The following is a 14,277-nucleotide window of genomic DNA, read 5'->3' as shown; positions in this document are numbered from 1 at the left end:
GGAACTCTAGAGCTCTGTCAGAGTGACCATCGGGTTCTTGGTCACCTCCCTGAATATGTTAGTAAGTCTCTATCCTAAGGCCCTTCTCCCCCCGATTGCTCAGTTTGGCCAGGCTCTATGAAGAGTCCTGGTGGTTTCAAAGTTCTATTTAAGAATGACGGAGGCCACTATCCTCTTCGGGACCTGCAGTGCTCCAAAAATGTTTTCCCCAGATCTGTGTCTCAACACAATCCTGTCTTGGAGGTCTGCAGACAATTCCTTTGTCTTCATGGCTTGTTTTTTGCTCTGACATGCACTGTCAACGGTGATACCTTATATAGACAGGTGTGTGCCTTTCCAAATCATGTACAATCAATTTGATTTACCACTTGTAGACTCCTATCAAGTTGTAGAAACATCTCAAGGATAATCAATGGAAACACGATGCACCAAAGCTCAATTTTGAGAGTCACAGCAAAGGGTCTGAATACTTGCGTTAATGTGTTATTTCAGTTATTTATTTTTTAATTATTTTGCAATAATTACTAAACACCTGTTTTCGCTTTTATATTGAGGTATTGTGCGTAGATTGATGATTAAAAAAAATGACTAACCAATTTTAGAATAAGGCTGTAATGTGGAAAAAGTGAAGGGGTCTGAATACTTTCTCAATGCACTGTAAGTGTGTCCATATACCATAATATACACACATGAATAAATAAATTGATAAAGAGTAAATAACTGAAAATGGGTTATTAATAATCAGAGTTTTGTCTGAGCCAGGTTTAATAGCCTGATGGCTGTGGAGAAGTAGCTATTCCTGAACCTGGTTGTTGCAGTCTTCAGGCTCCTGTACCTTCCACCTGAAGGTAGCAGGGAGACGAGTGTGTGGCCAGGATGGTGTGGTGAAACTGCCAGCATTTTCGAGACCAGCGACTGTGATAAATCCCCTCGATGGAAGGAAGGTCAGCCCGATGATGGTTTGAGCCGTGTTTTCTACTTTTTGTAGTCTTTTCCCTCTCCAGGGCGCTCAAATTGCCGAACCAAGCCGCAATGCAACCGGTCAGCATGCTCTCTAGTGTGCACCTGTAGAAGTTAGAGAGAGTCTTCCTTGACAAACCAACTCTTTGTAATCTTCTCAGGAAGTAGAGGCGCTGATGAGCTTTCTTGATAATTGCATTAGTGTTCTCGGACCAGGAAAGATCTTCAGAGATGTGCACGCCCAGGAATTTGAAATTCTTGACCCTTTCAACCATCGACCCGCTGATATAAATGGGGCTGTGGGTCCCCCTCCTACTCCTTCCAAAGTCCACAATCAGTTCCTTGGTTTTGCTGGTGTTGAGAGCCAGGTTATTGCGCTGGCACCATATGGACAGTTGCTCGATCTCTCTTCTATACTCTGACTCATCCCCATCAGTGATACGCCCCACAACAGTGGTGTCGTCAGCGAACTTGATGATGGAGTTCGCACTGTGACTGGCTACGCAGTCATGAGTATAGAGTGAGTGCAGCAGGGGGCTGAGCACACAGCCTTGAGGTGCTCAGCCTAGAGAGCATATTGACTGGTTTGGTTTGACAACTCGAACACCCGGCTACGAAGAAGATTGCAAAAAGTGGTGAAGTCCATCACGAATACTGATTTCCCCAATATTGAGTGGACGTCTTAAAAAGGCACCCAAGATCATCAGAGAGACGCACCATCCTGGCCTCACTCTCATTTCAAACCTGTCATTGAAAGAAAGGTCCAGGTTCAAGAGCAGCTTCTTCCCAACATCAAGCTATTAAACACTACATCCTCCAACTAAGCTCCATACTGCATAGACATGGGGACATTGTTTTTGCACAATTACTGGTATTTGCATTTTACATTTTGTATACTGAACTTTGTGTTGTTATTATGGTGTTTACAGAGTATTATGTTTCCATACCTGTGCTGCTGCAAGTAAGAATTTAATTGTTCTGTTTCGGGACATATGACAATAAAACACACTTGAGACCTCTCGAGATTTTCGGGATAGTTTCTTGGGCTGCATCATCTTCAGTCACTTTGTGCATTAATGAGGAGAGGATGTTTGCTGATAATTACAGTGACGTTCAACTATTCAAGAATGAAGCAGCCCATATATATGTGCAGCATGATCTTTGGATTAATAAAATGACAGGTACAACCAGAGATGTGCCAGGCAATGCGCATATCCAATTAGCAGGAATATAATCAACTAGCGTTCACACTTATGGCCTTGCATCACTGAGTCTCCCTCTGTCGACAGTGGGTTCACCGTTGTCCACAAACTTATTGAACCATCCTTGGATAATTTGGCTAAAAGAGCAGGTAAGAAAATGAAAGTCTTGCAGCTAGCAAATTGCCTCCTGATTCTCTATCAAAAAGGCAGGAGTCGGGAGTAGGAAAACATATTTTGGATCAGCTTAGATTCATTCACTTGCAACAATATTCAAAGCTTGGCATGTTTCTGAACAAAGCATCTGCTTACTAACATATCCCTCCCATCACTACCACTAGTGCACTGTGGCTGCCAGGTGTTTAAAATAAACTGTGGACTATCCTAGGCTATTTTAATGCCATCTCTGAAATGTATTATCTTTGTCATAAAAGCTGAGGGCGACAAGCACATGGGAGCGTAACCACTTAGATACCCCTCGAAAATTGGCCATTCTTCCTTCATTTCTGGGCCTAAATTCTGTTCTTAGCAGATGGTTCTCAAGAGACAATGGTATTTGATTATTGTAGTGAAATTAGATGGCAATTTTTTTTTCTCTCATTTTTCTCAGACAGCAACTTCTCTGCTTGCAACATTTCAAGAAATAAATTTATTATCTTTCCAGGAAATTACAATTCAACATTAAATATTCACCTTGCCAACAGAGCACTCATTCCATTAAGGAATACAAAATGAATTCAGACATTGGAATAGAAAGATGTTCACAGCCTCTACTGCTCTTCCCCTATGTTGTACAGATAATCCTATTATTGTCATGCTCTTGGATAGAATCCTCTTTTGTATAATTGAAAATTTTATTATAAAAATAATTGTCAATGAGGAAAAGGAGATAGGTTTTGAGGATCTTAGACGCAATAATTTTTTTTCCCCAGCAGAACCTTCAAAGGCCTTTTTAATAGCTATGCTTGTTTGTACTGCTAAAACAACAAAGGCTGTATGTTACTGTTGAATGGAGTATCATTGCACAAGTGTCAATAGAAGAGAAAGAACTGACAGACTATTCTTAAGAGACAATGGTGTTTGATTTACTGCAGTGAGGTCACATGACAATTTTTTTCCCTTCCAGACTTTCTTCCAAGACAGTATTTATTTGCTTGTCAACTACCAAAGTAGCTTTTAAGTTGTTCTCTAATTTTACTTAATAAAAAATTTGCCCTGCATAATACAAATAGTATTTCCGGTCATCAATTGCTTTATATCCAATTTGTGGAAATCCAAACGGAGTTGGGGTTGTACTGGAGAGATGTCTTCGAATTACTATTAGTATAATGCTGTGCATGGGTGATAATGAAAGATTTGATCTTGTTTTTTTGATTGTATAATAATGCATTGAATCATTTGTATAGAAACAGTAATCAGTCCTTTGTGTTTTTTGTCCGCAGAATCTCTCTTCCATTTATTGTTAGAAACAACGATACGAAGCACTGGAATGGCAGATAATATCAGCCAGTCTCTTACTGCTTTTTCTTGTGCCTGCCTCTTCAGTTTGGTCGTTGCTTGGGGAGATACAGGCAAGGTTCTACAAGCTGTGTCAGCAATTCTTACTAGTAATGGCAGCCATGCTTGCCAACCTATTCAGGTAATTTTTTGATGTTTTTCAATCTATTAGATGTTCATTGGGTTACATGATTCTAGAAAATAAAGTGTATTCTTGTACCAAAGACTACGAATGCTGCATTAATTAGATCAATCATATTTTGTGTTGTGTAAGGATGTTGGCTAGTTGAAGCAAAGATGGGGTTAAGATTATAGACGCTGTCATTTTGACAAGTGTGTATAGCTCAGGATGGTATGTAATATTTTGCTTTGCATAATTTGAATAAAGGCTAAGGACCAAAGAATACATGGTACAAAGTTAAGTAAATTAACATCTTATGATTAAGAATTATCTTGTTTAGACTTCCAAAAATGTTTTACCATAATAAATTCCCCAGATTTTGAAATTCTACTTTTGAATAGATATTTCGTCAGAGTATGTTCTTTAATGTTGATTTATTTGGATTATTGTGAACAATTTTGGGCACCATATATGAGGAAGGATGTGCTGGGTTTGGAGAGGGTCCAGAGGAGGTTTACAAGAATGATCCCAGGAATGAGTAGGTTAACTTTTGATGAGTGTTTGTCAGCACTGGACCTGTACTCACTGGAGGTTAGAAGAATGAGGGGGGACCTCATTGAAACATAGAAAATAGTGAAAGGCTTGGATGGAGTGGATGTGGAGAAGATGTTTCCGCTAGTGAGATAGTCTAGGACTAGAGGTCATATCCTCAGAATTAAAGGATGTTCTTTTAGGAAGATGAGGAGAAATTTCTTTCGTCAAAGAGTGGTGAATCTGTGGAATTATTTTCCGCAGAAGCCCATAGAAGCCAAGACAGTGGATATTTTTACGACCGAGATTGATTTTTGATTAATACAGGTGTCAGAGGTTATGGGGAGAAGGTAGGAGAATGGGGTTAGGGGGGGAGAAATAGATCAGCCATGATTGAATGGCAGAGTACACTTGATGGGCCTAATTCTATCCTATGGCCTTATGTCCCATGTTATCCCACCTTCTCATCCACTCTACACACCTGGGGCAATTTTCAGAGGTCAATTAACGACCAAACCCACCTCTCTTTGGGATGTGGGAGGAAACTGAAGCATCCAAGGGAAGCCCACGCAGTCACAGGGAGAATATGCCAACTCCACATAGACAGCACTGGAGGTCAAGATTGAACTTGCCCCTGGCACTGTGAAGCAGCAGCTTTATCAGCTGCACTACTGAAGTCATAAGGCACAAGATATATGGAATGACATATTTGGAGACAAATTTTAAAGTTCAGAACTGATTGCAGTTATATGATTGTTTTTTGTAAAGAGAATATAGAGTGGGCCAATATTCAATAATCATTCTAAATACCAAATCACTTTCCTTGCAATTCAGTTGTATATAATGCCTGACTTGCACGAGAGGAATTATATATATTTTTTTCCAAATATAAATGTGGATTTGAAGTTCAGACATTCGTTTCGGACTATATATTGTACCGGATATGTGTGTATTTTGTATAATGAATTATTGCTACACTGAATGCTGTGGATGGGACTAATTATTCTTTTAATTGTTCTTTATACTTTTTAATGAAGTGTCTGTGAAGCAAAGATATTTAATTCAACATTAAAGAATGAGGAAGAGAGGAAATGGGGAACCAGAGACTAGTTGTTCTAACAACAGTAGCATCAAATTTGCTAGTCTATTATAACATCTATGATTACAAAAATGCACTCTTTAAAAGACTGTCAATGGGATTGGACAAAGTAAACAAGAAAGGGAAATTTTGTTTGGCAACCTGTAGTTTAATGTTGATAAATGTTAAGGTACATGCTTTAGTAGGTAAAACAAAGTGGGATTATTATTTAGAAGATGAAAGTTTGGAAAATGTTGATGGACAAAGGGACCTGGGTGTCCTTGTACACCAGTCAGTGAAAGCAAACACAGTGTAGAAAGCAGTTAAGAAGGCACCTAATACACCGGCCAGAGATTTTGAGTACAAGAGCAAGGATGCCTTGCTACAACATACAATGTCTTGATAAGACCACACCTGGAATATTGTGGGTAGCTTTTGAACTCTACCAAAAAGGGATATACTTGCAATAAAGAAAGAGTCATGGAAATTCACATGATTGATTCATGGGATGATAGAACTGTCATGAAAGAAGCCATTGGGTTGGCTGGTCATGTAACATTTAGAGTTTAGAAGAATGAGAATTTATCTCATTAAAACAAATAAAATTCAAACAAGGTTAAATGTACAGGATGCAGGGAGTTTGTTTCCTTGACTGTGGTCCAGAATGACTCAAACTCAGGACAATAGGTAAAGCATGTATAATAGACTATGTGAAGTGTCAGTTCTCGGAGTGCGATCAGAGGCCAAGTCGATGAATAGATTTTGTAAAAAGTAGATGTATTTCTGGCCATAAAAAGACATTGAGGTGCAAGAAGAGCGAATGAGGGTTAGTCATGATCTGATAGATTGTGAGAATAGGTTTGAAGGGCTGAATGGCCAACTGCTCTGATATTTTTTTTTTTCTGTCTCAGTGCTGGATATTATTTCTGTTTAGCTGCATTTGCATTTTATTGTCATTTTGATTGCTGATGGGGCAAAATTCTAGAGGCAAGTGTTGCTAGCTTTATGAAGCATAATTTCTTGAAAGAAAGGTAATGCATAAATTAGGTTACTAGGTTCTCTGATTTCCTTTGTTGCTCTAGGTATCCTGGGACATCAAATTTACTAACATGGGTGGATGGGCTCTGCAATTAAAAAAAAAAAAGGAAATCTTCTTAATGGGAAATCTTCTTACTTCTTAAAAGCTGTTCATATATGCATGAGGATGCAAGCCTTAGGGAAAAATGCTCTTCTTGTTAAATGGGCAACATATTTCCCAATTTTTGTATTCATACTGAAGTGTGCAATACAATTGTGAGTTAGGCTGTTGTATATTTTCACATAATGCAATAACTAAAGTTTTACATCAAATGGATGCCATACTTTAGAGGTATGTGGTTGCTTATTGATTGCTCTAAATTGTAAGCTTTTGTGTGAATATTCATCTTGGTTATTATTTGCTTTTAGGTGCCAACCATTCTAAATGCTCTTCAAAGGAGTGTTCAAGCAGTTTTAGTTGGAAAAATTCAAATTCAGGACTGGTTCAGTAATGGAATAAAGAAGGTAGCTTTAATGCATAAATGGATTTTAAAGGAAGTATTAACAGATGAAGATGATCAGTGCCTACTGCAGAGTGATGGCTCATTTCTGTATCTGTTGACTAAAGATGGACTGTATAAAATTGGTTCTGGTTACAGTGGAACAGTCAGGGTAAGAAAAGATTTTACAATTGAATTATTACAAATCAATGTTTAAAGTTGTGTGTATATGTAGTGAAATATATGTTTAATATTACGACTGAAATATGCATTGATTAATTCACGATTAATCTGTCAGTTTGCTTTTTCCTTTGCTTCTCAAAAGACACACAAATACCACAACAGGGCTCTCGCATAACTTGTTTTCTCTGTTTCCAGCCGGGCAACCTAGGCAGCTTTTTAGGTTACCAAATGACAGTTTAGGTGGTCATTTAAGGTGGCTTGCATGACGCATGCGATAATGTGCTCGGACGAAGTGCGTAGTTACCAGTCGGAATTGTGCTCAATGAAGCATTCACATATTTCTGCTTCAAATAAAGTCACAAACTAAACATATTCACCAATCAAGACATGATATATACCACAATGACATGCAGCAAAATTATAATACAGTATCTCAACTCTTTTCACACGTTGCAATGAATGCAATTTCTATTATTTCTTTCCACTTCCAAACAAAAATGTGGTTGGATTATCAGAGGTGAGACCAAGCGCAAGCTTGGCGATCGCTTCGCACAACACCTCCACTCAGTTTGCAACAGGCAACCTGATCACCCGGTGGCTCAGCACTTCAACTCCCCCTCCCATTCCGAATTTGACCTTTCTGTCCTGGGCCTCCTCCATGGTGAGGCCCACCGCAAATTGGAGGAACAGCGCCTCCTATTTCGCTTGGGTAGTTTATACTCCAGCGGTATGAACATTGGCTTCTCCAATTTCAGGTAGTCTTTGCTTTCTCCATCCTTCCCCTCCAATTCCCAGCTCTCCCACAGCCTACTGTCTCTGCCTCGTCTTTTTCAACACAGATATTGCCTGAGGACAGGATCGAACACAGATCTCTGGCGTATGAGGCAGCAAGTCTACCAAATAAAGCCGACACAAAATATTATATGTTAATAACTTTGGTTACTAAAAATAAGAAACTTATCTATTTTCAGTCTTAAATCTCCTAAGTTACGCTATGTCCCCCTTTACAGCTACTGTATGTTTTAATTCAGTTCAAGGCTATGGGACAGTACATTGGCCATAAATTTGCTGCCTAAAAGTGCCAGAAACCCAGAATTGATCCTGAATATGGGTGCTGTCTGTATGGAGATTATGCCTTTTATCACACACACACACACACACACACACACACACACACACACACACACACACACACACACACACACACACACACACACACACACACACACACACACTATATAGTTATATATTGATATATAAATATATACTTTTGTTTTCTCGTTTATAACATTGTTTACAGAGTACTATGTTTACATATTCTGTTGTGCTGCTGCAAGTAAGGATTTCATTGTTCTAACTGGGACATGAGAGAATAAAACATTCTTGACTTGACTTACATCGCTAATATGTGGGATAGAACTAGTGTACGGGTGATCGGTGGTTGGCATGGACTTGGTGGGCTGAAGGACCTGTTTCCACGCTGTATCTTTAAATTAAACCAAAAACACTAAAACCAGAGGGAGTCTAAAGAAGGGTATTTATTTATTTGTAAAAAAAATTGAAAACCATGTATCATTCTCCTTCCACTTCACAATTATGCACCACTTTGTGTTGGTCTCTCACATAAAATCCCAATAAAATACATTTACGTGTGTGGTTGTAACGTGACAAAATGTGGAAAAGTTCAAGGGGTATAAATACTTTTGCAAGCCACTGTATATACACAATAAATAAAGAGAGAGTGCAATAGGCTGTTATTGTTCAGAGTTTTAAGTTTGGTGGTGGACCCTCCACCACCTCCAGTTTAAATTCCATTTGGAATATTTTTGGAGGACCAAGAAACCAAGAAGCAAAAGTTACTCCAGCTCCAGGGAGTGATTCTGCGTTGGGTTTCAGCGGTCGCGGCAACCGGACAGCAATGGGGGCCAGATCTCCCACAATGCAAAGTGAGGGTGGAAGTGCCCAGCGCCGACCAGTTGCCGTGGCAGTGCGCATATGCAGAGCGGCCGATGATGTGCTGGCCGTGGTTGTGCGCATGTGCAGGGGGAGGATGCGTAGGCCGTGGCAGTGTGCATGTGCAAGGCGGCCGGCCGTGCCAGCGGATGAGAAGCGTTGGAGAGCGGAGATCCAGTGGCCAGGACACGGATGGTGGGCGGAGGCGGAGAGATAGAGAGGGGGGCCCCGCTCAGTGTTGAATAGCAGGTGTCCTGGGTGCTTGCCAGGCCAGGCAAAATGACACGGCTTTTAGGTTGCCCAGCGGGACTTTAGGTGGCAATTGGCAACCAGGCAACTATTAATTTCGAGCTCTGCACAACATAGCTTGCTTCACAGTAATTGTGTTAGTAAATTTTTAATTTGGCAAATTAGTTCATAGGTCACAAAGAATCAGACACATGGGCCTAAAATCACAATAGGTAGCAATGTTACAAAATTTTGAGATTTTAAAAAGCAAGGCATTGGTGAGGCCAAATCTGGAGTATGGTGTACAATTTTGGTCGCCAAATTATAGGAAGGATGTCAACAAAATAGAGAGAGTACAGAGGAGATTTACGAGAATGTTGCCTGGGTTTCAGCAACTAAGTTACAGAGAAAGGTTGAACAAGTTAGGGCTTTATTCTTTGGAGCGCAGAAGGTTAAGGGGGGACCTGATAGAGGTCTTTAAAATGATGAGAGGGATAGACAGAGTTGATGTGGACAAGCTTTTCCCTTTGAGAATAGGGAAGATTCAAACAAGAGGACATGACTTCAGAATTAAGGGACAGAAGTTTAGGGGTAATATGAGGGGGAACTTCTTTACGCAGAGAGTGGTGGCGGTGTGGAATGAGCTCCCAGTGGAAGTGGTGGAGGCAGGTTCATTGGTATCATTTAAAAATAAATTGGATAGGCATATGGATGAGAAGGGAATGGAGGGTTATGGTACGAGTGCAGGCAGGTGGGACTAAGGGGAAAAAAATTTGTTCGGCATGGACTTGTAGGGCCGAGATGGCCTGTTTCCGTGCTGTAATTGTTATATGGTTATATGGTTATAAGTCTGCAATTTATCCCATCAGATAAAGCATAAAAATAATTTTAATTTGACACCTAATTCACTTTCATATTCACTTTCATATCTTCAGTATTAAAAATGTTATGGCCATTTTCATACTCGGAAATTAGCATCTTGTTCCCTATTGATTTTCCATTGACTTAGCACAAAAGCTGTGATCAAGGACAATGAAATGGCCATAACTTTATTAAAAATTAAGGGAACTGAAAGACATTTTCAGTTATTATAGATTGAAGCGTTCTGAAACAAATATTAAACAATCCTACTTGGATGACCTGAAATTAAAGCATATAATTAGTCAGTTACCCAATTGTAGCTAATTCCAAAATTAAATTACTAGATCTAAACATCTATCCGTTTCTTAAGGAAAGATTAACAATTTTAAATAGCCTAAGTGTCCAAAGAACATTCACACAAGAATTCACAATAAAACATGATTATTAAATCTCATTTACATTAATTTATAGGCCAAATGGAAGGAATTTAGTGTTCAATTGCTGTAAATTAATGGCCATTTAAATCAGCTTTCGAGTGGGATCTTGTGGAGCGCGATGGTTCTGAACGTTCCCATTGCGGTGAATTTGTACCCCATGGGCCCAGAAAAATACTGCGGGATTTAATGGGCCCCCAAATCTGCTACTCGCAATATAAAATTTTGTATAAAAGGATCTTAAGAAGCGCTTTTTAACGTAAAAATAAACAGCCTACCTTGCCTTATCCCCTACATGAGATCCGTCCCGTTGTCGGGGTTCGCGGCTTTGGATGATTTTTAACCTACTATAACAATTAAATAAACCAATTTAGTTTAAAAATAGCTGCAGCGAACTAATGTCGCAGCGATTTTTCGTCAGCAACTAAGTAGGCTGAACAACCTCGATTTCAATAGTCGAGAGAATCGCGTTTTAAATCCGCCCCCTCTCAAGGCACCAAAGTCGCGCACACGGGCAGCGACAGATCTGCAGCGCCGCTGAAGGTAAGTTTTGCAACATACCTACAATAGGCATTGTTATTGGTTAGATAAGCTAAAAATTATGGTTTTGTGTCCGAATGATTTTGGTAAACTAGTCAGATTTAGATCAACAAATATCAGTTGTCTTCCATGTTCAATTATTCTGGTGTCTGCCAACAATATAGTGGAATTTTAGAAATTTAATTCCATCTTTTGTTTAAGCATTCACATGGCTGCAGCTTTTTTTCGTGGCTTTCATGATTTGTAGAACAAATAAGCTGGATTGATGGATTAAAGTGTGTTTATTTCAATGCAAAGAGTATCATATGGAAAGCAGATGAATTTAGAGCCTGTATCAGTGTTTCGTGCTATGACATTATTGCCATTGCAGAGACTTAGTTGTGAGAGGGTCATGACTGGCAGCAGAACATTCCAGGGTTTCAATGATTCTAATGTGATAGGAAGGGAGATAGAAAGCGAATAATTGCTTTCTTAATCGGAGAAATTGGTACGACAATACTCAGAGAGGACATACTGAAGGGTTTGTCCACTGAAACAATGTGGATACAGCTCAGTTCCCAAGTATGTTTGCAACAGTAGTCACAACTTCAAGTTTTACAATAGTTATGAACAATCATAAATCTGGACTTTGGTAGAAGGTACTAAACTGGGATAAAGCAGATTACAGCAGTAGGCAAGAATGAGGGAGAGTAAATTGGGAGCAGTTGGCTTATTGGACTTATTGGGTCATTCCACATCTGACATATGGGAGTTTTTTAAAAGCCAGCTGATCAGTGTTCAGGACTGGCATGTTCCAGTATGGAGGAAGGATAAGGATGGCATGGTAGGGGAACCTTGGATGACAAGAGAAGTTGTAAATTTGGTTAAAAAGAAATAAGCAGATGTAAGGTTTAGAAAGAAAAAATTCAGACAGGCTTTGAGGAATAATTCAAGCAGCCAATTAGAAGGGTCAAAATGACCAGATTCACAATTATCTCGACTACTCTTCCTCCCACCTGCCTCTTGTAAAGACAGTGTCCCTTGCTCTCAATTCCTTTTTATTCAGTAAACATGGTTTCCTTTGTGCTGTCATAGATGTATTCCTTATCCGTGTTTCCTCATTGTCCCATAGTAGTTCTGCTTTCACTCCCCCATTCCCCAATTAGAACAAGGAAAGGGTTCCCCTGGTCTTCACCTTTCACCCCATCAGCCTCTGTATCCAATGCATCACCCTCTGACATTTCCATCGTCTCGAACGTGATCCCACCACCGGTTACATCTTCTGCAGAGACGGCTCCCTCCGCAACTTCCTGATATACTCATACCTTCTCATCCAAACCACCCCCTCGCCAGGTGTTTTCCCTGCAACCACAGGAGATATAACGCCTGGCCCTATACCACCTCCTTCGCCTCAATCCAGGGACTACAGCAATCCTTCCAAGTGAGGCAGGTTCACGTGCATCTCCTCTGCCACCCAGTGTTCCTGATGTGTACTAACCAATGAAACCAAATGTCGACATACGCTCAGTCCTCCAAGGCCTACCGGATCTCCCGTTTGCTAAAGATTTTAATTCCCCTTACCATCATGCCCATTCTGAGCTTTCTGTCCTGGGCCTTCATTGACTGAGTGAGGCCACACGAAAACTGGAGATACAGCATCTCACATTCCGCATGGGTAGCATGCAACCCAACAGGACGAACATTGAATTCTCCAATTTTAGATAACCTCTAACACACCCCCTTATCCACCTTTCCTCCCTTTTTTCCTCCACACTCGTGTTTCTTCTCCTCTCCCCCTGAAAAATCCCCATACATTCCTTTCACAATTCGCAAGTTTTCAACTCTGTAACTGACACCCTCCTTTTTTAAATCTCTGGTCTTCGTCCAGTGATCTGCCTATCAAAACCCCACCTCGCCGGTGTTCACTCATTATCTGACATGCATTGTTCTGTCCCTTCTCTCTTCCAGCTATCTTACTTTCTTAAATAAGGGATTTATCCCAAGCCATTGCAAGAGGCAGTGAAAAGGATTGCAGAGCCTTGTCCCAGAGGACTCTAGAGTAGCCAATGGTCAAGGTTTTTATAGGCCGGTGAGCCTCATGTAGTGAAGCTATTGGGACGGAAACTATTGGTCGGATTCTTTGGAATAGGATTAACTCGCATTGTGAGAATGGGTTAATTGGGGACAGTCAGCCTGGCTTTGTATAGTGCAGATTATGTCCTATGAATTATAGTTTTTTTGAGGTGATGAAGGCGATTCATGAGGGTAGTGCAGTGGATATTGTTTACATCAATTTTAGTAAGGCATTTGACAAGGTCCTTTGTGGTCGGCTAATCCAGAAGATTAAGATGCACGAGATCCACAATGGATTGGTTGTTTTGATTTGGAACAAAGAAGACAGGTTTAGGTACCTTCTACGTTATGGTCATCACTTCCGAAGAGTCCACCAGGGACTATACTGGAAGTTGGACAATTTATGCTGGACAATTTTTACATTTATCAAGCCAATTAACCTACAAACCTGTACGCCTTTGGAATGTGGGAGGAAACCGAAGATCTCGGAGAAAACCCGCGCAGGTCATGGGGAGAACATACAAACCCCGTACAGACAGCGCCCGTAGTTGGGAACAAACTCTGGTCTCCGGCGCTGCATTTTGCTGTAAGGCAGCAACTCTACCACTGCTCCACCGCGACTGCCCACAAGTAGAAAGGTATTATTCTAGCTAGAGATCTGTGACCAGTGGACTTCTGTGGGGATCTGTGCGGCCACCTCTGTTATTTGTGATTTATATACCAATCCACATCGGTAGAGAGCACTTGTATAAAGCACTTGGATGTAAAGGTGGATTGGTTAGTTTGCAGATTACATAAAAACTGATGGAGTTGCAGTCAGTGAGGAAGGCTGTAAAAGGATTTTGATCAGCTGTAGAAAGGGGTGGAGAGATGGCAGATGGAGTACAAGGGGAAAATATACAGTTAATGGCAAAACCCTATGGGACTGATGCGTTACAATGCTGAGAACTATATTATACACTGTTTCTTCATCTTTACTTGATTTACGTCTAATTTACTTGAATTTGACTTGATTCTATTTATGTAAAGTATTATGTGATCTGTTTTTATATTATGCAAAACAAATATGCAAAACAAAGCTTTTCAATGTGACAATAATAAACCTAAAACCTAATAACAGCAG

The 14,277-nt window shown here is 40.2% G+C and overlaps 1 protein-coding gene across 21 annotated transcripts in view; it reads left to right on the top strand.

Moving 5' to 3' along the window:
- The window catches only part of mycbp2 (MYC binding protein 2), a 217,821-nt gene that overhangs the window by 36,560 nt on the left and 166,984 nt on the right, over positions 1–14,277 (top strand). For all 21 annotated transcript variants that reach the window (XM_055636757.1, XM_055636765.1, XM_055636751.1 and 18 more), the window contains exons 5-6: positions 3,602–3,798; positions 6,833–7,075. In XM_055636757.1, coding sequence (XP_055492732.1) covers positions 3,602–3,798; positions 6,833–7,075 — 440 coding nt within the window. The remainder of the gene's footprint in view (positions 1–3,601; positions 3,799–6,832; positions 7,076–14,277) is intronic.

This window comes from Leucoraja erinacea, chromosome 6, assembly GCF_028641065.1.
Source record: "Leucoraja erinacea ecotype New England chromosome 6, Leri_hhj_1, whole genome shotgun sequence".
NCBI classification, from domain to species: Eukaryota; Metazoa; Chordata; class Chondrichthyes; order Rajiformes; family Rajidae; genus Leucoraja; species Leucoraja erinaceus.
This window is presented reverse-complemented; position numbering and strand designations above follow the sequence as displayed.